The 22,377-nt window shown below is 50.8% G+C and overlaps 1 protein-coding gene across 4 annotated transcripts in view; it reads right to left on the bottom strand.

Annotated features, from left to right (window-relative positions):
* Window positions 1–22,377, bottom strand: part of LOC134949677 (guanine nucleotide-binding protein G(I)/G(S)/G(O) subunit gamma-8-like) — a 197,076-nt gene that overhangs the window by 53,838 nt on the left and 120,861 nt on the right. For 3 of the 4 annotated variants that reach the window (XM_063938428.1, XM_063938430.1, XM_063938431.1), the window contains one exon: window positions 9,031–9,115. In XM_063938428.1, the coding sequence (XP_063794498.1) occupies window positions 9,060–9,115 (56 nt within the window). In that variant the 3' untranslated portion in view covers window positions 9,031–9,059. The remainder of the gene's footprint in view (window positions 1–9,030; window positions 9,116–22,377) is intronic. The other variant, XM_063938429.1, reaches the window with a different exon arrangement.

The raw sequence follows: 22,377 nt of genomic DNA, 5'->3' as shown, positions 1-22,377 counted from the left end.
GGAAGGAGTGGGGGTAACGGGAGATACAATGGGTGAGAATAGAGGAGGGAGGGCCCTGCACGCAGAAGCTCGCATTCTATATGGGCAGGGGAAGGAGTGGGGGTAACGGGAGATAGAATGGGTGAGGATAGAGGAGGGAGGGCCCTGCACGCAGGAGCGCGCATTCTATAAGGGCAGGAGAAGGAGTGGGGGTAACGGGAGATACAATGGGTGAGAATAGAGGAGGGAGGGCCCTGCACGCAGAAGCTCACATTCTATAAGGGCAGGAGAAGGAGTGGGGGTAACGGTAGATACAATGGGTGAGAATAGAGGAGGGAGGGCCCTGCACGCAGAAGCTGACATTCTATAGGAGCAGGGGAAGGAGTGGGGGTAACGGGAGATACAATGGGTGAGAATAGAGGAGGGAGGGCCCTGCACGCAGAAGCTCACATTCTATAAGGGCAGGGGAAGGAGTGGGGGTAACGGGAGATACAATGGGTGAGAATAGAGGAGGGAGGGCCCTGCACGCAGGAGCTCACATTCTATAAGGTCAGGGGAAGAAATGGGGGTAACGGGAGATACAATGGGTGAGGATAGAGGAGGGAGGGCCCTGCACGCAGAAGCTCACATTCTATAAGGGCAGGGGAAGGAGTGGGGGTAACGGGAGATACAATGGGTGAGAATAGAGGAGGGACCGCCCTGCACGCAGAAGCTCACATTCTATAAGGGCAGGGGAAGGAGTGGGGGTAACGGGAGATACAATGGGTGAGAATAGAGGAGGGAGGGCCCTGCACGCAGAAGCTCACATTCTATAAGGGCAGTGGAAGGAGTGGGGGTAACGGGAGATACAACGGGTGAGAATAGAGGAGGGAGGGCCCTGCACGCAGGAGCTCACATTCTATAAGGGCAGGGGAAGGAGTGGGGGTAACGGGAGATACAATGGGTGAGAATAGAGGAGGGAGGGCCCTGCACGCAGAAGCTCACATTCTATAAGGGCAGGGGAAGGAGTGGGGGTAACGGGAGATACAATGGGTGAGAAAAGAGGAGTGAGGGCCCTGCACGCAGAAGCTCACATTCTATAAGGGCAGGAGAAGGAGTGGGGGTAACGGGAGATACAATGGGTGAGGATAGAGGAGGGAGGGCCCTGCACGCAGGAGCTCGCATTCTATAAGGGCAGGAGAAGGAGTGGGGGTAACGGGAGATACAATGGGTGAGGATAGAGGAGTGAGGGCCCTGCACGCAGAAGCTCACATTCTATAAGGGCAGGGGAAGGAGTGGGGGTAACGGGAGATACAATGGGTGAGGATAGAGGAGTGAGGGCCCTGCACGCAGAAGCTCACATTCTATAGGGGCAGGGGAAGGAGTGGGGGTACCAGGAGATACAATGGGTGAGGATAGAGGAGGGAGGGTCCTGCACGCAGAAGCTCACATTCTATAAGGGCAGGAGAAGGAGTGGGGGTAACGGGAGATACAATGGGTGAGAATAGAGGAGGGAGGGCCCTGCACGCAGAAGCTCACATTCTATAAGGGCAGGGGAAGGAGTGGGGGTAACGGGAGATACAATGGGTGAGAATAGAGGAGGGAGGGCCCTGCACGCAGAAGCTCACATTCTATAAGGGCAGGAGAAGGAGTGGGGGTAACGGGAGATACAATGGGTGAGGATAGAGGAGGGAGGGCCCTGCACGCAGGAGCGCGCATTCTATAAGGGCAGGAGAAGGAGTGGGGGTAACGGGAGATACAATGGGTGAGAATAGAGGAGGGAGGGCCCTGCACGCAGAAGCTCACATTCTATAAGGGCAGGAGAAGGAGTGGGGGTAACGGGAGATACAAAGGGTGAGGATAGAGGAGGGAGGGCCCTGCACGCAGGAGCTCGCATTCTATAAGGGCAGGAAAAGGAGTGGGGGTAACGGTAGATACAATGGGTGAGAATAGAGGCGGGAGGGCCCTGCAAGCAGAAGCTCACATTCTAAAGGAGCAGGGGAAGGAGTGGGGGTAACGGGAGATACAATGGGTGAGAATAGAGGAGGGAGGGCCCTGCACGCAGAAGCTCACATTCTATAAGGGCAGGGGAAGGAGTGGGGGTAACGGGAGATACAATGGGTGAGAATAGAGGAGGGAGGGCCCTGCACGCAGAAGCTTACATTCTATAAGGGCAGGAGAAGGAGTGGGGGTAAATGGAGATACAATGGGTGAGGATAGAGGAGGGAGGGCCCTGCACGCAGAAGCTCACATTCTATAAGGGCAGGGGAAGGAGTGGGGGTAACGGGAGATACAATGTGTGAGAATAGAGGAGGGAGGGCCCTGCACGCAGAAGCTCACATTCTATAAGGGCAGGGGAAGGAGTGGGGGTAACGGGAGATACAATGGGTGAGAATAGAGGAGTGAGGGCCCTGCACGCAGAAGCTCACATTCTATAAGGGCAGGAGAAGGAGTGGGGGTAACGGGAGATACAATGGGTGAGAATAGAGGAGGGAGGGCCCTGCACGCAGGAGCTCACATTCTATATGGGCAGGGGAAGGAGTGGGGGTAACGGGAGATACAATGGGTGAGAATAGAGGAGGGAGGGCCCTGCACGCAGAAGCTCACATTCTATATGGGCAGGGGAAGGAGTGGGGGTAACGGGAGATACAATGGGTGAGAATAGAGGAGGGAGGGCCCTGCACGCAGAAGCTCACATTCTATAGGAGCAGGGTAAGGAGTGGGGGTAACGGGAGATACAATGGGTGAGAATAGAGGAGGGAGGGCCCTGCACGCAGGAGCTCACATTCTATAAGGTCAGGGGAAGAAATGGGGGTAACGGGAGATACAATGGGTGAGGATAGAGGAGGGAGGGCCCTGCACGCAGAAGCTCACATTCTATAAGGGCAGGGGAAGGAGTGGGGGTAACGGGAGATACAATGGGTGAGAATAGAGGAGGGACCGCCCTGCACGCAGAAGCTCACATTCTATAAGGGCAGGGGAAGGAGTGGGGGTAACGGGAGATACAATGGGTGAGAATAGAGGAGGGAGGGCCCTGCACGCAGAAGCTCACATTCTATAAGGGCAGTGGAAGGAGTGGGGGTAACGGGAGATACAACGGGTGAGAATAGAGGAGGGAGGGCCCTGCACGCAGGAGCTCACATTCTATAAGGGCAGGGGAAGGAGTGGGGGTAACGGGAGATACAATGGGTGAGAATAGAGGAGGGAGGGCCCAGCACGCAGAAGCTCACATTCTATAAGGGCAGGGGAAGGAGTGGGGGTAACGGGAGATACAATGGGTGAGGATAGAGGAGGGAGGGCCCTGCACGCAGGAGCTCGCATTCTATAAGGGCAGGAGAAGGAGTGGGGGTAACGGGAGATACAATGGGTGAGGATAGAGGAGTGAGGGCCCTGCACGCAGAAGCTCACATTCTATAAGGGCAGGGGAAGGAGTGGGGGTAACGGGAGATACAATGGGTGAGGATAGAGGAGTGAGGGCCCTGCACGCAGAAGCTCACATTCTATAGGGGCAGGGGAAGGAGTGGGGGTAACAGGAGATACAATGGGTGAGGATAGAGGAGGGAGGGTCCTGCACGCAGAAGCTCACATTCTATAAGGGCAGGAGAAGGAGTGGGGGTAACAGGAGATACAATGGGTGAGAATAGAGGAGGGAGGGCCCTGCACGCAGAAGCTCACATTCTATAAGGGCAGGGGAAGGAGTGGGGGTAACGGGAGATACAATGGGTGAGAATAGAGGAGGGAGGGCCCTGCACGCAGAAGCTCACATTCTATAAGGGCAGGAGAAGGAGTGGGGGTAACGGGAGATACAATGGGTGAGGATAGAGGAGGGAGGGCCCTGCACGCAGGAGCGCGCATTCTATAAGGGCAGGAGAAGGAGTGGGGGTAACGGGAGATACAATGGGTGAGAATAGAGGAGGGAGGGCCCTGCACGCAGAAGCTCACATTCTATAAGGGCAGGAGAAGGAGTGGGGGTAACGGGAGATACAATGGGTGAGGATAGAGGAGGGAGGGCCCTGCACGCAGGAGCTCGCATTCTATAAGGGCAGGAAAAGGAGTGGGGGTAACGGTAGATACAATGGGTGAGAATAGAGGCGGGAGGGCCCTGCACGCAGAAGCTCACATTCTAAAGGAGCAGGGGAAGGAGTGGGGGTAACGGGAGATACAATGGGTGAGAATAGAGGAGGGAGGGCCCTGCACGCAGAAGCTCACATTCTATAAGGGCAGGGGAAGGAGTGGGGGTAACGGGAGATACAATGGGTGAGAATAGAGGAGGGAGGGCCCTGCACGCAGAAGCTTACATTCTATAAGGGCAGGAGAAGGAGTGGGGGTAAAGGGAGATACAATGGGTGAGGATAGAGGAGGGAGGGCCCTGCACGCAGAAGCTCACATTCTATAAGGGCAGGGGAAGGAGTGGGGGTAACGGGAGATACAATGTGTGAGAATAGAGGAGGGAGGGCCCTGCACGCAGAAGCTCACATTCTATAAGGGCAGGGGAAGGAGTGGGGGTAACCGGAGATACAATGGGTGAGAATAGAGGAGTGAGGGCCCTGCACGCAGAAGCTCACATTCTATAAGGGCAGGAGAAGGAGTGGGGGTAACGGGAGATACAATGGGTGAGAATAGAGGAGGGAGGGCCCTGCACGCAGGAGCTCACATTCTATATGGGCAGGGGAAGGAGTGGGGGTAACGGGAGATACAATGGGTGAGAATAGAGGAGGGAGGGCCCTGCCCGCAGAAGCTCACATTCTATATGGGCAGGGGAAGGAGTGGGGGTAACGGGAGATACAATGGGTGAGAATAGAGGAGGGAGGGCCCTGCACGCAGAAGCTCACATTCTATAGGAGCAGGGTAAGGAGTGGGGGTAACGGGAGATACAATGGGTGAGAATAGAGGAGGGAGGGCCCTGCACGCAGAAGATCACATTCTATAGGAGCAGAGGAAGGAGTGGGGGTAACGGGAGATACAATGGGTGAGAATAGAGGAGGGAGGGCCCTGCACGCAGAAGCTCACATTCTATATGGGCAGGGGAAGGAGTGGGGGTAACGGGAGATACAATGGGTGAGGATAGAGGAGGGAGTGCCCTGCACGCAGAAGCTCGCATTCTAAATGGGCAGGGGAAGGAGTGGGGGTAACGGGAGATACAATGGGTGAGAATAGAGGAGGGAGGGCCCTGCACGCAGAAGCTCACATTCTATAGGAGCACGGGAAGGAGTGGGGGTAACGGGAGATACAATGTGTGAGAATAGAGGAGGGAGGGCCCTGCACGCAGAAGCTCACATTCTATAAGGGCAGGGGAAGGAGTGGGGATAACGGGAGATACAATGGGTGAGAATAGAGGAGGGAGGGCCCTGCACGCAGAAGCTCACATTCTATAAGGGCAGGGGAAGGAGTGGGGGTAACGGGAGATACAATGGGTGAGAATAGAGGAGGGAGGGCCCTGCACGCAGCAGCTCACATTCTATAAGGGCAGGGGAAGGAGTGGGGTTAACGGGAGATACAATGGGTGAGGATAGAGGAGAGAGTGCCCTGCACGCAGAAGCTCGCATTCTAAATGGGCAGGGGAAGGAGTGGGGGTAACGGGAGATACAATGGGTGAGAATAGAGGAGGGAGGGCCCTGCACGCAGAAGCTCACATTCTATAGGAGCAGGGGAAGGAGTGGGGGTAACGGGAGATACAATGTGTGAGAATAGAGGAGGGAGGGCCCTGCACGCAGAAGCTCACATTCTATAAGGGCAGGGAAAGGAGTGGGGATAACGGGAGATACAATGGGTGAGAATAGAGGAGGGAGGGCCCTGCACGCAGAAGCTCACATTCTATAAGGGCAGGGGAAGGAGTGGGGGTAACGGGAGATACAATGGGTGAGAATAGAGGAGGGAGGGCCCTGCACGCAGCAGCTCACATTCTATAAGGGCAGGGGAAGGAGTGGGGGTAACGGGAGATACAATGGGTGAGGATAGAGGAGGGAGGGCCCTGCACGCAGGAGCTCGCATTCTATAAGGGAAGGAGAAGGAGTGGGGGTAACGGGAGATACAATGGGTGAGGATAGAGGTGGGAGGGCCCTGCACGCAGAAGCTCGCATTCTATATGGGCAGGGGAAGGAGTGGGGGTAACGGGAGATACAATGGGTGAGAATAGAGGAGGGAGGGCCCTGCACGCAGAAGCTCACATTCTATAAGGGCAGGGGAAGGAGTGGGGGTAACGGCAGATACAATGGGTGAGAATAGAGGAGGGAGGGCCCTGCACGCAGAAGCTCACATTCTATAAGGGCAGGAGAAGGAGTGGGGGTAACGGGAGATACAATGGGTGAGGATAGAGGAGGGAGGGCCCTGCACGCAGGAGCTCGCATTCTATAAGGGCAGGAGAAGGAGTGGGGGTAACGGTAGATACAATGGGTGAGAATAGAGGAGGGAGGGCCCTGCACGCAGAAGCTCACATTCTATAGGAGCAGGGGAAGGAGTGGGGGTAACGTGAGATACAATGGGTGAGAATAGAGGAGGGAGGGCCATGCACGCAGAAGCTCACATTCTATAGGAGCAGGGGAAGGAGTGGGGGTAACGGGAGATACAATGGGTGAGGATAGAGGAGTGAGGGCCCTGCACGCAGAAGCTCACATTCTATAAGGGCAGGGGAAGGAGTGGGGGTAACGGGAGATACAATGGGTGAGAATAGAGGAGGGAGGGCCCTGCACGCAGGAGCTCACATTCTATAAGGGCAGGGGAAGGAGTGGGGGTAACGGGAGATACAATGAGTGAGGATAGAGGAGGGAGGGCCCTGCACGCAGAAGCTCACATTCTATAAGGGCAGGGGAAGGAGTGGGGGTAACATGAGATACAACGGGTGAGAATAGAGGAGGGAGGGCCCTGCACGCAGGAGCTCACATTCTATATGGGCAGGGGAAGGAGTGGGGCTAACGGGAGATACAATGGGTGAGAATAGAGGAGGGAGGGCCCTGCACGCAGAAGCTCACATTCTATAAGGGCAGGGGAAGGAGTGGGGGTTACGGGAGATACAATGGGTGAGGATAGAGGAGGGAGGGCCCTGCACGCAGAAGCTCACATTCTATAGGGGCAGGGGAAGGAGTGGGGGTAACGGGAGATACAATGGGTGAGGATAGAGGAGGGAGGACCCTGCACGCAGAAGCTCACATTCTATATGGGCAGGGGAAGGAGTGGGGGTAACGGGAGATACAATGGGTGAGGATAGAGGAGGGAGGGCCCTGCACGCAGAAGCTCACATTCTATTGGGGCAGGAGAAGGAGTGGGGGTAACGGGAGATACAATGGGTGAGAATAGAGGAGGGAGGGTCCTGCACGCAGAAGCTCACATTCTATAGGGGCAGGAGAAGGAGTGGGGGTAACAGGAGATACAATGGGTGAGAATAGAGGAGGGAGGGCCCTGCACGCAGGAGCTCACATTCTATATGGGCAGGGAAAGGAGTGGGGGTAACGGGAGATACAATGGGTGAGAATAGAGGAGGGAGGGCCCTGCACACAGAAGCTCGCATTCTATAAGGGAAGGAGTGGGGGTAACGGGAGATACAATGGGTGAGAATAGAGGAGGGAGGGCCCTGCACACAGAAGCTCGCATTCTATAAGGGAAGGAGTGGGGGTAACGGGAGATACAATGGGTGAGAATAGAGGAGGGAAGGCCCTGCACGCAGAAGCTCACATTCTATAAGGGCAGGGGAAGGAGTGGGGGTAACGGGAGATACAATGGGTGAGGATAGAGGGCCTTGCACGCAGAAGCTCACATTCTATATGGGCAGGGGAAGGAGTGGGGGTAATGGGAGATACAATGGGTGAGGATAGAGGAGGGAGGGCCTTGCACGCAGGAGCTCACATTCTATACGGGCAGGGGAAGGAGTGGGGGTAACGGGAGATACAATGGGTGAGAATAGAGGAGGGAGGGCCCTGCACGCAGAAGCTCACATTCTATATGGGCAGGGGAAGGAGTGGGGGTAACTGGAGATACAATGGGTGAGGATAGAGGAGTGAGGGCCCTGCTCGCAGGATTTCACATTCTATATGGGCAGGGGAAGGAGTGGGGGTAACAGGAGATACAATGGGTGAGGGTAGAGGAGGGAGGGCCCTGCACGCAGGAGCTCACATTCTATAGGGGCAGGAGAAGGAGTGGCGGTAACGGGAGATACAATGGGTGAGGATAGAGGAGGGAGGGCCCTGCACGCAGAAGCTCACATTCTATAAGGGCAGGAGAAGGAGTGGGGGTAACGGGAGATACAATGGGTGAGAATAGAGGAGGGAGGGCCCTGCACGCAGAAGCTCACATTCTATAAGGGCAGGAGAAGGAGTGGGGGTAACGGGAGATAAAATGGGTGAGGATAGAGGAGGGAGGGCCCTGCACGCAGAAGCTCACATTCTATAGGGGCAGGGGAAGGAGTGGGGGTAACGGGATATACAATGGGTGAGGATAGAGGAGGGAGGGCCCTGCACGCAGAAGCTCACATTCTATAAGGGCAGGAGAAGGAGTGGGGGTAACGGGAGATACAATGGGTGAGAATAGAGGAGGGAGGGCCCTGCACGCAGAAGCTCAAATTCTATAAGGGCAGGAGAAGGAGTGGGGGTAACGGGAGATACAATGGGTGAGGATAGAGGAGGGAGGGCCCTGCACGCAGGAGCTTACATTCTACATGGGCAGGGGAAGGAGTGGGGGTTTAGGGTGTAGGAGGGAAGAGCGGATCAGACATACTGTAGCGTAGGGTGAATTAGTGAGTGGATGTTGGGGGTTAGTCGAAGAGAATCTGAGGGCCACTCACATACTCATCATTTATTTCCTGGACCCTTCCCATTACCTGAAATAGTAACAAACAAGTCTGACAGCTCCAGGGGTGGAATAGGGGACTTGCGCTCTTGTCGCCCGCATTAGGGAGGGACTTGCAGGAGGCCACATTATTGATGTGTGAGGTTCCTCTATATTAGAGAGAAACCAGATACTGCCCCAGTCCCGTCAGATACCGTCAGTCTCTCATTAAACCAGTGTCTGAGCCTCTCCCATTAATAAGAGGACAATTATTACCGGCAGCGACATGACACTGACGCAAGTCGCCCTTCTCACCTTCATACGGTTTACATTCACCTCCATCTTTAGCTGCTCCACGTCTTTTCGGGCCTCAGAGATTTTGGCCAGGTTGTTTGACATCCTGTATAAAAGAGACGCAGGTGAGGCAGCATTTATGTTACAAGAGCAGGTGATACCCCGGGGAGGGCAGATTACACCTGGGAGGTAACAGTAATTATAATCAGAGTGAGAGCTATATAACATTCAGGAATAAGGGGGACATACATGTAGTGATAGTGTAACATGTGCGGAGAGTGTAACATGTGCGGAGAGTGTAACATGTGCGGATAGTGTAACATGTGCGGATAGTGTAACACGTGGTAGCAGCGTGTCCAGTATATAACACAGGAGTGCGGTTAGTGTAACACGTGGTAGCAGCGTGTCCAGTACATAACACAGGAGTGCGATTAGTATAAGGTGTCGGAGCATGTCTGTGTTACACCTCATGTAGTGTAACACGTGGTAGCAGCGTGTCCAGTACATAACACAGGAGTGCGGTTAGTATAAGGTGTCGGAGCATGTCTGTGTTACACCTCATGTAGTGTAACACGTGGTAGCAGCGTGTCCAGTACATAACACAGGAGTGCGGTTAGTATAAGGGGTCAGAGGCTGTCTGCGTTACACCTCATGTAGTGTAACACGTTGTAGCAGCGTGTCCAGTACATAACACAGGAGTGCGGTTAGTACAAGGGGTCGGAGGTTGTCTGCGTTACACCTCATGTAGTGTAACACGTGGTAGCAGCGTGTCCAGTACATAACACAGGAGTGTGGTTAGTATAAGGTGTCGGAGCATGTCTGCGTTACACCTCATGTAGTGTAACACGTGGTAGCAGCGTGTCCAGTACATAACACAGGAGTGCGGTTAGTATGAGGTGTCGGAGGCTGTCTGCGTTACACCTCATGTAGTGTAACACGTGGTAGCAGCGTGTCCAGGACATAACACAGGAGTGCGGTTAGTATAAGGTGTCGGAGGCTGTATGCGTTACACCTCATGTAGTGTAACACGTGGTAGCAGCGTGTCCAGTACATAACACAGGAGTGCGGTTAGTATAAGGGGTCGGAGCATGTCTGCGTTACACCTCATGTAGTGTAACACGTGGTAGCAGCGTGTCCAGGACATAACACAGGAGTGTGGTTAGTATAAGGCGTCAGAGGCTGTCTGCGTTACACCTCATGTAGTGTAGCACGTGGTAGCAGCGTGTCCAGTACATAACACAGGAGTGCGGTTAGTATAAGGTGTCAGAGGCTGTCTGCGTTACACCTCATGTAGTGTAACACGTGGTAGCAGCATGTCCAGTACATAACACAGGAGTGCGGTTAGTATAAGGTGTCGGAGGCTGTCTGCGTTACACCTCATGTAGTGTAACACGTGGTAGCAGCGTGTCCAGTACATAACACAGATGTGCGGTTAGTATAAGGCGTCAGAGGCTGTCTGCGTTACACCTCATGTAGTGTAACACGTGGTAGCAGCGTGTCCAGTACATAACACAGGAATGCGGTTAGTATAAGGTGTCGGAGGCTGTCTGTGTTACACCTCATGTAGTGTAACACGTGGTAGCAGCGTGTCCAGTACATAACACAGGAGTGCGGCTAGTATAAGGTGTCGGAGCATGTCTGCGTTACACCTCATGTAGTGTCACACGTGGTAGCAGCGTGTCCAGTACATAACACAGGAGTGCGGTTAGTATGAGGTGTCGGAGGCTGTCTGTGTTACACCTCATGTAGTGTAACACGTGGTAGCAGCGTGTCCAGTACATAACACAGGAGTGTGGTTAGTATGAGGTGTCGGAGGTTGTCTGCGTTACACCTCATGTAGTGTAACACGTGGTAGCAGCGTGTCCAGTACATAACACAGGAGTGCGGTTAGTATAAGGCGTCAGAGGCTGTCTGCGTTACACCTCATGTAGTGTAACATGTGGTAGCAGCGTGTCCAGTACATAACACAGGAGTGCGGTTAGTATAAGGCGTCAGAGGCTGTCTGCGTTACACCTCATGTAGTGTAACACGTGGTAGCAGCGTGTCCAGGACATAACACAGGAGTGTGGTTAGTATGAGGTGTCGGAGGTTGTCTGTGTTACACCTCATGTAGTGTAACACGTGGTAGCAGCGTGTCCAGTACATAACACAGGAGTGTGGTTAGTATAAGGTGTCGGAGGTTGTCTGTGTTACACCTCATGTAGTGTAACACGTGGTAGCAGCGTGTCCAGGACATAACACAGGAGTGCGGTTAGTATAAGGTGTCGGAGGCTGTCTGTGTTACACCTCATGTAGTGTAACACGTGATAGCAGCGTGTCCAGGACATAACACAGGAGTGCTGTTAGTATAAGGTGTCGGAGGCTGTCTGCGTTACACCTCATGTAGTGTAACACGTGGTAGCAGCGTGTCCAGTACATAACACAGGAGTGCGGTTAGTATAAGGCGTCAGAGGCTGTCTGCGTTACACCTCATGTAGTGTAACATGTGGTAGCAGCGTGTCCAGTACATAACACAGGAGTGCGGTTAGTATAAGGTGTCGGAGGCTGTCTGCGTTACACCTCATGTAGCGTAACACGTGGTAGCAGCGTGTCCAGTACATAACACAGGAGTGCGGTTAGTATAAGGTGTCGGAGGCTGTCTGCGTTACACCTCATGTAGTGTAACACGTGGTAGCAGCGTGTCCAGGACATAACACAGGAGTGCGGTTAGTATAAGGTGTCGGAGGCTGTCTGCGTTACACCTCATGTAGTGTAACACGTGGTAGCAGCGTGTCCAGTACATAACACAGGAGTGCGGTTAGTATAAGGTGTCGGAGCATGTCTGTGTTACACCTCATGTAGTGTAACACGTGGTAGCAGCGTGTCCAGGACATAACACAGGAGTGCGGTTAGTATAAGGTGTCGGAGGCTGTCTGCGTTACACCTCATGTAGTGTAACACGTGGTAGCAGCGTGTCCAGTACATAACACAGGAGTGCGGTTAGTATAAGGTGTCGGAGGCTGTCTGCGTTACACCTCATGTAGTGTAACACGTGGTAGCAGCGTGTCCAGGACATAACACAGGAGTGCGGTTAGTATAAGGTGTCGGAGGCTGTCTGCGTTACACCTCATGTAGTGTAACACGTGGTAGCAGCGTGTCCAGTACATAACACAGGAGTGCGGTTAGTATAAGGTGTCGGAGGCTGTCTGCGTTACACCTCATGTAGTGTAACACGTGGTAGCAGCGTGTCCAGGACATAACACAGGAGTGCGGTTAGTATAAGGTGTCGGAGGCTGTCTGCGTTACACCTCATGTAGTGTAACACGTGGTAGCAGCATGTCCAGTACATAACACAGGAGTGCGGTTAGTATAAGGCGTCAGAGGCTGTCTGCGTTACACCTCATGTAGTGTAACACATGGTAGCAGCGTGTCCAGTACATAACACAGGAGTGCGGTTAGTATAAGGCGTCAGAGGCTGTCTGCGTTACACCTCATGTAGTGTAACACGTGGTAGCAGCATGTCCAGTACATAACACAGGAGTGCGGTTAGTATAAGGTGTCGGAGCATGTCTGCGTTACACCTCATGTAGTGTAACACGTGGTAGCAGCGTGTCCAGTACATAACACAGGAGTGCGGTTAGTATAAGGTGTCGGAGGCTGTCTGCGTTACACCTCATGTAGTGTAACATGTGGTAGCAGCATGTCCAGTACATAACACAGGAGTGCGGTTAGTATAAGGTGTCGGAGCATGTCTGCGTTACACCTCATGTAGTGTAACACGTGGTAGCAGCGTGTCCAGTACATAACACAGAAGTGCGGTTAGTATGAGGTGTCGGAGGCTGTCTGCGTTACACCTCATGTAGTGTAACACGTGGTAGCAGCGTGTCCAGTACATAACACAGGAGTGCGGTTAGTATAAGGTGTCGGAGCATGTCTGCGTTACACCTCATGTAGTGTAACACGTGGTAGCAGCGTGTCCAGTACATAACACAGGAGTGCGGTTAGTATAAGGTGTCGGAGGCTGTCTGCGTTACACCTCATGTAGTGTAACACGTGGTAGCAGCGTGTCCAGTACATAACACAGGAGTGCGGTTAGTATAAGGCGTCAGAGGCTGCCTGCGTTACACCTCATGTAGTGTAACACGTGGTAGCAGCGTGTCCAGTACATAACACAGGAGTGCGGCTAGTATAAGGTGTCGGAGCATGTCTGCGTTACACCTCATGTAGTGTAACACGTGGTAGCAGCGTGTCCAGTACATAACACAGGAGTGTGGTTAGTATAAGGGGTCGGAGCATGTCTGTGTTACACCTCATGTAGTGTAACACGTGGTAGGCGTGTCCAGTACATAACACAGGAGTGCGGTTAGTATAAGGTGTCGGAGCATGTCTGTGTTACACCTCATGTAGTGTAACACGTGGTAGCAGCGTGTCCAGTACATAACACAGGAGTGCGGTTAGTATAAGGGGTCGGAGGCTGTCTGCGTTACACCTCATGTAGTGTAACACGTGGTAGCAGCGTGTCCAGTACATAACACAGGAGTGCGGTTAGTATAAGGTGTCGGAGGCTGTCTGCGTTACACCTCATGTAGTGTAACATGTGGTAGCAGCGTGTCCAGTACATAACACAGGAGTGCGGTTAGTATAACGTGTCGGAGGCTGTCTGCGTTACACCTCATGTAGTGTAACACGTGGTAGCAGCGTGTCTAGTACATAACACAGGAGTGCGGTTAGTATAAGGTTTCGGAGCATGTCTGCGTTACACCTCATGTAGTGTAGCACGTGGTAGCAGCGTGTCCAGTACATAACACAGGAGTGCGGTTAGTATAAGGTGTCGGAGGCTGTCTGCGTTACACCTCATGTAGTGTAACACGTGGTAGCAGCGTGTCTAGTACATAACACAGGAGTGCGGTTAGTATAAGGTTTCGGAGCATGTCTGCGTTACACCTCATGTAGTGTAGCACGTGGTAGCAGCGTGTCCAGTACATAACACAGGAGTGCGGTTAGTATAAGGTGTCGGAGGCTGTCTGTGTTACACCTCATGTAGTGTAACACGTGGTAGCAGCGTGTCCAGTACATAACACAGGAGTGCGGTTAGTATAAGGCGTCAGAGGCTGTCTGCGTTACACCTCATGTAGTGTAACACGTGGTAGCAGCGTGTCCAGTACATAACACAGGAGTGCGGTTAGTATAAGGCGTCAGAGGCTGTCTGCGTTACACCTCATGTAGTGTAACACGTGGTAGCAGCGTGTCCAGTACATAACACAGGAGTGCGGTTAGTATAAGGTGTCAGAGCATGTCTGCGTTACACCTCATGTAGTGTAACACGTGGTAGCAGCGTGTCCAGTACATAACACAGGAGTGCGGTTAGTATAAGGTGTCGGAGGCTGTCTGCGTTACACCTCATGTAGTGTAACACGTGGTAGCAGCGTCTAGTACATAACACAGGAGTGCGGTTAGTATAAGGCGTCAGAGGCTGTCTGCGTTACACCTCATGTAGTGTAACACGTGGTAGCAGCGTGTCCAGTACATAACACAGGAGTGCGGTTAGTATAAGGTGTCGGAGGCTGTCTGCGTTACACCTCATGTAGTGTAAGACGTGGTAGCAGCGTGTCCAGTACATAACACAGGAGTGCGGTTAGTATAAGGTGTCGGAGCATGTCTGTGTTACACCTCATGTACTGTAACACGTGGTAGCAGCATGTCCAGTACATAACACAGAAGTGCGGTTAGTATAAGGGGTCGGAGGCTGTCTGCGTTACTCCTCATGTAGTGTAACACGTGGTAGCAGCGTGTCCAGTACATAACACAGGAGTGCGGTTAGTATAAGGTGTCGGAGGTTGTCTGTGTTACACCTCATGTAGTGTAACACGTGGTAGCAGCGTGTCCAGTACATAACACAGGAGTGCGGTTAGTATAAGGTGTCGGAGGTTGTCTGTGTTACACCTCATGTAGTGTAACACGTGGTAGCAGCGTGTCCAGTACATAACACAGGAGTGCGGTTAGTATGAGGTGTCGGAGGCTGTCTGCGTTACACCTCATGTAGTGTAACACGTGGTAGCAGCGTGTCCAGTACATAACACAGGAGTGCGGTTAGTATAAGGGGTCGGAGCATGTCTGTGTTACACCTCATGTAGTGTAACATGTGGTAGCAGCGTGTCCAGTACATAACACAGGAGTGCGGTTAGTATAACGTGTCGGAGGCTGTCTGCGTTACACCTCATGTAGTGTAACACGTGGTAGCAGTGTGTCTAGTACATAACACAGGAGTGCGGTTAGTATATGGGGTCGGAGGCTGTCTGCGTTACACCTCATGTAGTGTAACACGTGGTAGCAGCGTGTCTAGTACATAACACAGGAGTGCGGTTAGTATAAGGTTTCGGAGCATGTCTGCGTTACACCTCATCTAGTGTAGCACGTGGTAGCAGCGTGTCCAGTACATAACACAGGAGTGCGGTTAGTATAAGGTGTCGAAGGCTGTCTGTGTTACACCTCATGTAGTGTAACACGTGGTAGCAGCGTGTCCAGTACATAACACAGGAGTGCGGTTAGTATAAGGCGTCAGAGGCTGTCTGCGTTACACCTCATGTAGTGTAACACGTGGTAGCAGCGTGTCCAGTACATAACACAGGAGTGCGGTTAGTATAAGGCGTCAGAGGCTGTCTGCGTTACACCTCATGTAGTGTAACACGTGGTAGCAGCGTGTCCAGTACATAACACAGGAGTGTGGTTAGTATAAGGCGTCAGAGGCTGTCTGCGTTACACCTCATGTAGTGTAAGACGTGGTAGCAGCGTGTCCAGTACATAACACAGGAGTGCGGTTAGTATAAGGTGTCAGAGCATGTCTGCGTTACACCTCATGTAGTGTAACATGTGGTAGCAGCGTGTCCAGTACATAACACAGGAGTGCGGTTAGTATAAGGTGTCGTAGGCTGTCTGCGTTACACCTCATGTAGTGTAACACGTGGTAGCAGCGTGTCTAGTACATAACACAGGAGTGCGGTTAGTATAAGGTGTCGGAGCATGTCTGCGTTACACCTCATGTAGTGTAACACGTGGTAGCAGCGTGTCCAGAACATAACACAGGAGTGCAGTTAGTATAAGGTGTCGGAGCATGTCTGCGTTACACCTCATGTAGTGTAACACGTGGTAGCAGCGTGTCCAGTACATAACACAGGAGTGCGGTTAGTATAAGGTGTCGGAGCATGTCTGCGTTACACCTCATGTAGTGTAACACGTGGTAGCAGCGTGTCCAGGACATAACACAGGAGTGCGGTTAGTATAAGGTGTCGGAGGCTGTCTGCGTTACACCTCATGTAGTGTAACACGTGGTAGCAGCATGTCCAGTACATAACACAGGAGTGCGGTTAGTATAAGGTGTCGGAGTATGTCTGCGTTACACCTCATGTAGTGTAACACGTGGTAGCAGCGTGTCCAGGACATAACACAGGAGTGCGGTTAGTATAAGGTGTCGGAGGCTGTCTGCGTTACACCTCATGTAGTGTAACACGTGGTAGCAGCGTGTCCAGTACATAACACAGGAGTGCGGTTAGTATAAGGTGTCGGAGGTTGTCTGTGTTACACCTCATGTAGTGTAACACGTGGTAGCAGCGTGTCCAGTACATAACACAGGAGTGCGGTTAGTATGAGGTGTCGGAGGCTGTCTGCGTTACACCTCATGTAGTGTAACACGTGTCCAGTACATAACACAGGAGTGCGGTTAGTATGAGGTGTCGGAGGCTGTCTGCGTTACACCTCATGTAGTGTAACACGTGGTAGCAGCGTGTCCAGTACATATCACAGGAGTGCGGTTAGTATAAGGGGTCGGAGGCTGTCTGCGTTACACCTCATGTAGTGTAACACGTGGTAGCAGCGTGTCCAGTACATAACACAGAAGTGCGGTTAGTATAAGGGGTCGGAGGTTGTCTGCGTTACACCTCATGTAGTGTAACACGTGGTAGCAGCGTGTCCAGTACATAACACAGGAGTGCGGTTAGTATAAGGCGTCAGAGGCTGTCTGCGTTACACCTCATGTAGTGTAACACGTGGTAGCAGCGTGTCCAGTACATAACACAGAAGTGCGGTTAGTATAAGGGGTCGGAGGTTGTCTGCGTTACACCTCATGTAGTGTAACACGTGGTAGCAGCGTGTCCAGTACATAACACAGGAGTGCGGTTAGTATAAGGCGTCAGAGGCTGTCTGCGTTACACCTCATGTAGTGTAACACGTGGTAGCAGCGTGTCCAGTACATAACACAGAAGTGCGGTTAGTATAAGGTGTCGGAGGCTGTCTGCGTTACACCTCATGTAGTGTAACACGTGGTAGCAGCGTGTCCAGTACATAACACAGAAGTGCGGTTAGTATAAGGGGTCGGAGGTTGTCTGCGTTACACCTCATGTAGTGTAACACGTGGTAGCAGCGTGTCCAGTACATAACACAGGAGTGCGGTTAGTATAAGGCGTCAGAGGATGTCTGCGTTACACCTCATGTAGTGTAACACGTGGTAGCAGCGTGTCCAGTACATAACACAGGAGTGCGGTTAGTATAAGGCGTCAGAGGCTGTCTGCGTTACACCTCATGTAGTGTAACACGTGGTAGCAGCGTGTCCAGTACATAACACAGGAGTGCGGTTAGTATAAGGGGTCAGAGGCTGTCTGCGTTACACCTCATGTAGTGTAACACGTGGTAGCAGCGTGTCCAGTACATAACACAGGAGTGCGGTTAGTATAAGGTGTCGGAGGCTGTCTGCGTTACACCTCATGTAGTGTAACACGTGGTAGCAGCGTGTCCAGTACATAACACAGGAGTGCGGTTAGTATACGGGGTCGGAGGCTGTCTGCGTTACACCTCATGTAGTGTAACACGTGGTAGCAGCATGTCCAGTACATAACACAGGAGTGCGGTTAGTATACGGGGTCGGAGGCTGTCTGCGTTACACCTCATGTAGTGTAACACGTGGTAGCAGCGTGTCCAGTACATAACACAGGAGTGCGGTTAGTGTAAGGTGTCGGAGGCTGTCTGTGTTACAGCTCATGTAGTGTAACACGTGGTAGCAGCGTGTCCAGTACATAACACAGGAGTGCGGTTAGTATAAGGTGTCGGAGGCTGTCTGCGTTACACCTCATGTAGTGTAACACGTGGTAGCAGCGTGTCCAGTACATAACACAGGAGTGCGGTTAGTATAAGGTGTCGGAGGCTGTCTGCGTTACACCTCATGTAGTGTAACACGTGGTAGCAGCGTGTCCAGTACATAACACAGGAGTGCGGTTAGTATAAGGTGTCGGAGGCTGTCTGCGTTACACCTCATGTAGTGTAACACGTGGTAGCAGCGTGTCCAGTACATAACACAGGAGTGCGGTTAGTATAAGGTGTCGGAGGCTGTCTGCGTTACACCTCATGTAGTGTAACACGTGGTAGCAGCATGTCCAGTACATAACACAGGAGTGCGGTTAGTATAAGGGGTCGGAGGCTGTCTGCGTTACACCTCATGTAGTGTAACACGTGGTAGCAGCATGTCCAGTACATAACACAGGAGTGCGGTTAGTATAAGGGGTCGGAGGTTGTCTGCGTTACACCTCATGTAGTGTAACACGTGGTAGCAGCGTGTCCAGTACATAACACAGGAGTGCGGTTAGTATAAGGTGTCGGAGGCTGTCTGCGTTACACCTCATGTAGTGTAACACGTGGTAGCAGCGTGTCCAGTACATAACACAGGAGTGCGGTTAGTATAAGGGGTCGGAGGCTGTCTGCGTTACACCTCATGTAGTGTAACACGTGGTAGCAGCGTGTCCAGTACATAACACAGGAGTGCGGTTAGTATAAGGTGTCGGAGGCTGTCTGCGTTACACCTCATGTAGTGTAACACGTGGTAGCAGCGTGTCCAGTACATAACACAGGAGTGCGGTTAGTATAAGGTGTCGGAGCATGTCTGCGTTACACCTCATGTAGTGTAACACGTGGTAGCAGCGTGTCCAGTACATAACACAGGAGTGCGGTTAGTATAAGGTGTCGGAGCATGTCTGTGTTACACCTCATGTAGTGTAACACGTGGTAGCAGCGTGTCCAGTACATAACACAGGAGTGCGGTTAGTATAAGGGGTAGGAGGCTGTCTGCGTTACACCTCATGTAGTGTAACACGTGGTAGCAGCATGTCCAGTACATAACACAGGAGTGCGGTTAGTATAAGGTGTCGGAGCATGTCTGTGTTACACCTCATGTAGTGTAACACGTGGTAGCAGCGTGTCCAGTACATAACACAGGAGTGCGGTTAGTATGAGGGGTCGGAGGTTGTCTGCGTTACACCTCATGTAGTGTAACACGTGGTAGCAGCGTGTCCAGTACATAACACAGGAGTGCGGTTAGTATGAGGGGTCGGAGGTTGTCTGCGTTACACCTCATGTAGTGTAACACGTGGTAGCAGCGTGTCCAGTACATAACACAGGAGTGCGGTTAGTATGAGGGGTCGGAGGTTGTCTGCGTTACACCTCATGTAGTGTAACACGTGGTAGCAGCGTGTCCAGTACATAACACAGGAGTGCGGTTAGTATAAGGTGTCGGAGGTTGTCTGCGTTACACCTCATGTAGTGTAACACGTGGTAGCAGCGTGTCCAGGACATAACACAGGAGTGCGGTTAGTATAAGGGGTCAGAGGCTGTCTGCGTTACACCTCATGTAGTGTAACACGTGGTAGCAGCGTGTCCAGTACATAACACAGGAGTGCGGTTAGTATAAGGGGTCGGAGGCTGTCTGCGTTACACCTCATGTAGTGTAACACGTGGTAGCAGCATGTCCAGTACATAACACAGGAGTGCGGTTAGTATAAGGCGTCGGAGCATGTCTGTGTTACACCTCATGTAGTGTAACACGTGGTAGCAGCGTGTCCAGTACATAACACAGGAGTGCGGTTAGTATAAGGGGTCGGAGCATGTCTGTGTTACACCTCATGGAGCGTTATATGATCCCCGTCCTCACTAATTACTGGGGGAGTAATGATTACAGTGAGCACACACACCGCTATCCCAGGAGGATACATAATAACAATGTACGTATCAGATAATACCCAGCACTCGCTTCTCTGTACAGAGAATACCACTGCTACCTGACACAGGTATCTGTCTACACTCACCTGTCACGCAGGTAACTCCCCAGTGTACCCCAGCCAAATACATCTGTCATATGTATCCAGCAGAGCATTGCACCCTTCTCCATCTTCCTACCAGTGTGTATAATCTACACGTGTATAATAAAACTATAGGTATATAATAAGGCAGGCAGTGTATATAATCTATAGGTATATGATAAGGCAGGCAGTGTATATAATCTATAGGTATATAATAAGGGAGGCAGTGTATATAATCTATAGGTATATAATAAGTCTGACAGTGTGTATAATCTATAGGTATATAATAAGGCAGGCAGTGTATATAATCTATAGGTATATAATAAGGCAGGCAGTATATATAATCTGTAGGTATATAATAAGGCAGGCAGTGTATATAATCTATAGGTATATAATAAGGCAGGCAGTGTATATAATCTATAGGTATATAAGGCAGGCAGAGTATATACTCCATAGGTATATAATAAGGCAGGCAGTGTATATAGGGGGTCATTCCGAGTTGTTCGCTCGCAAGATGCTTTTAGCAGCTTTGCACACGCTAAACCGCCGCCTACTGGGAGTGAATCTTAGCTTATCAAAATTGCGAACGAAAGATTAGCAGAATTGCGAATAGACACTTCTTAGCAGTTTCTGAGTAGCTCCAGACTTACTCGGCATCTGCGATCAGTTCAGTGCTTGTCGTTCCTGGTTTGACGTCACAAACACACCCAGCGTTCGCCCAGACACTCCTCCGTTTCTCCAGCCACTCCCGCGTTTTCCCCAGAAACGGTAGCGTTTTTTTACACACTCCCATAAAACGGCCAGTTTCCGCCCAGAAACACCCACTTCCTGTCAATCACATTACGATCACCAGAACGAAGAAAAAACCTTGTAATGCCGTGAGTAAAATACCTAACTGCATAGCAAATTTACTTGGCACAGTCGCACTGCGGACATTGTGCATGCGCATTAGCGACTAATGGCTCCGTTGCGACAAAAAAAGACCGAGCGAACAACTCGGAATGACCCCCATAATCTATAGGTATATAATAAGGCAGGCAGTTTATATAATCTATAGGTATATAATAAGGCAGGCAGTGTATATACTCTATAGGTATATAATAAGGCAGGCAGTGTATATAATCTATAGGTATATAATAAGGCAGGCAGTGTATATAATCTATAGGTATATAATAAGGCAGGCAGTGTATATACTCTATAGGTATATAATAACGCAGGCAGTGTATATAATCTATAGGTATATAATAAGGCAGGCAGTGTATATATACTCTATAGGTATATAATAAGGCAGGCAGTGTATATAATCTATAGGTATATAATAAGGCAGGCAGTGTATATAATCTATAGGTATATAATAAGGCAGGCAGTGTATATAATCTATAGGTATATAATAAGGCAGGCAGTGTATATACTCTATATGTATATAATAAGGCAGGCAGTGTATATAATCTATAGGTATATAATAAGGCAGGCAGTGTATATAATCTCTAGGTATATAATAAGGCAGGCAGTGTATATACTATATAGGTATATAATAAGGCAGGCAGTATATATACTCTATAGGTATATAATAAGGCAGGCAGTGTATATAATCTCTAGGTATATAATAAGGCAGGCAGTGTATATACTATATAGGTATATAATAAAGCAGGCAGTGTATATACTCTATAGGTATATAATAAGGCAGGCAGTGTATATAATCTCTAGGTATATAATAAGGCAGGCAGTGTATATACTATATAGGTATATAATAAGGCAGGCAGTGTATATACTCTATAGGTATATAATAAGGCAGGCAGTGTATATAATCTCTAGGTATATAATAAGGCAGGCAGTGTATATACTATATAGGTATATAATAAGGCAGGCAGTGTATATAATCTCTAGGTATATAATAAGGCAGGCAGTGTATATACTCTATAGGTATATAATAAGGGAGGCAGTGTATATACTCTATAGGTATATAATAAGGCAGGCAGTGTATATAATCTCTAGGTATATAATAAGGCAGGCAGTGTATATACTATATAGGTATATAATAAGGCAGGCAGTGTATATAATCTCTAGGTATATAATAAGGCAGGCAGTGTATATACTCTATAGGTATATAATAAGGGAGGCAGTGTATATACTATATAGGTATATAATAAAGCAGGCAGTGTATATAATCTCTAGGTATATAATAAGGCAGGCAGTGTATATAATCTATAGGTATATAATAAAGCAGGTGTGGGTCACAGATCATATGCTCCTATCATCCTGCCGGACATAC

The sequence above is a fragment of the Pseudophryne corroboree genome, chromosome 8, assembly GCF_028390025.1.
Source record: "Pseudophryne corroboree isolate aPseCor3 chromosome 8, aPseCor3.hap2, whole genome shotgun sequence".
In the NCBI taxonomy this organism is placed as follows: Eukaryota; Metazoa; Chordata; class Amphibia; order Anura; family Myobatrachidae; genus Pseudophryne; species Pseudophryne corroboree.
The sequence above is the reverse complement of the archived record's forward strand: the minus strand, read 5'-3'. Positions and strand labels throughout refer to the sequence as shown.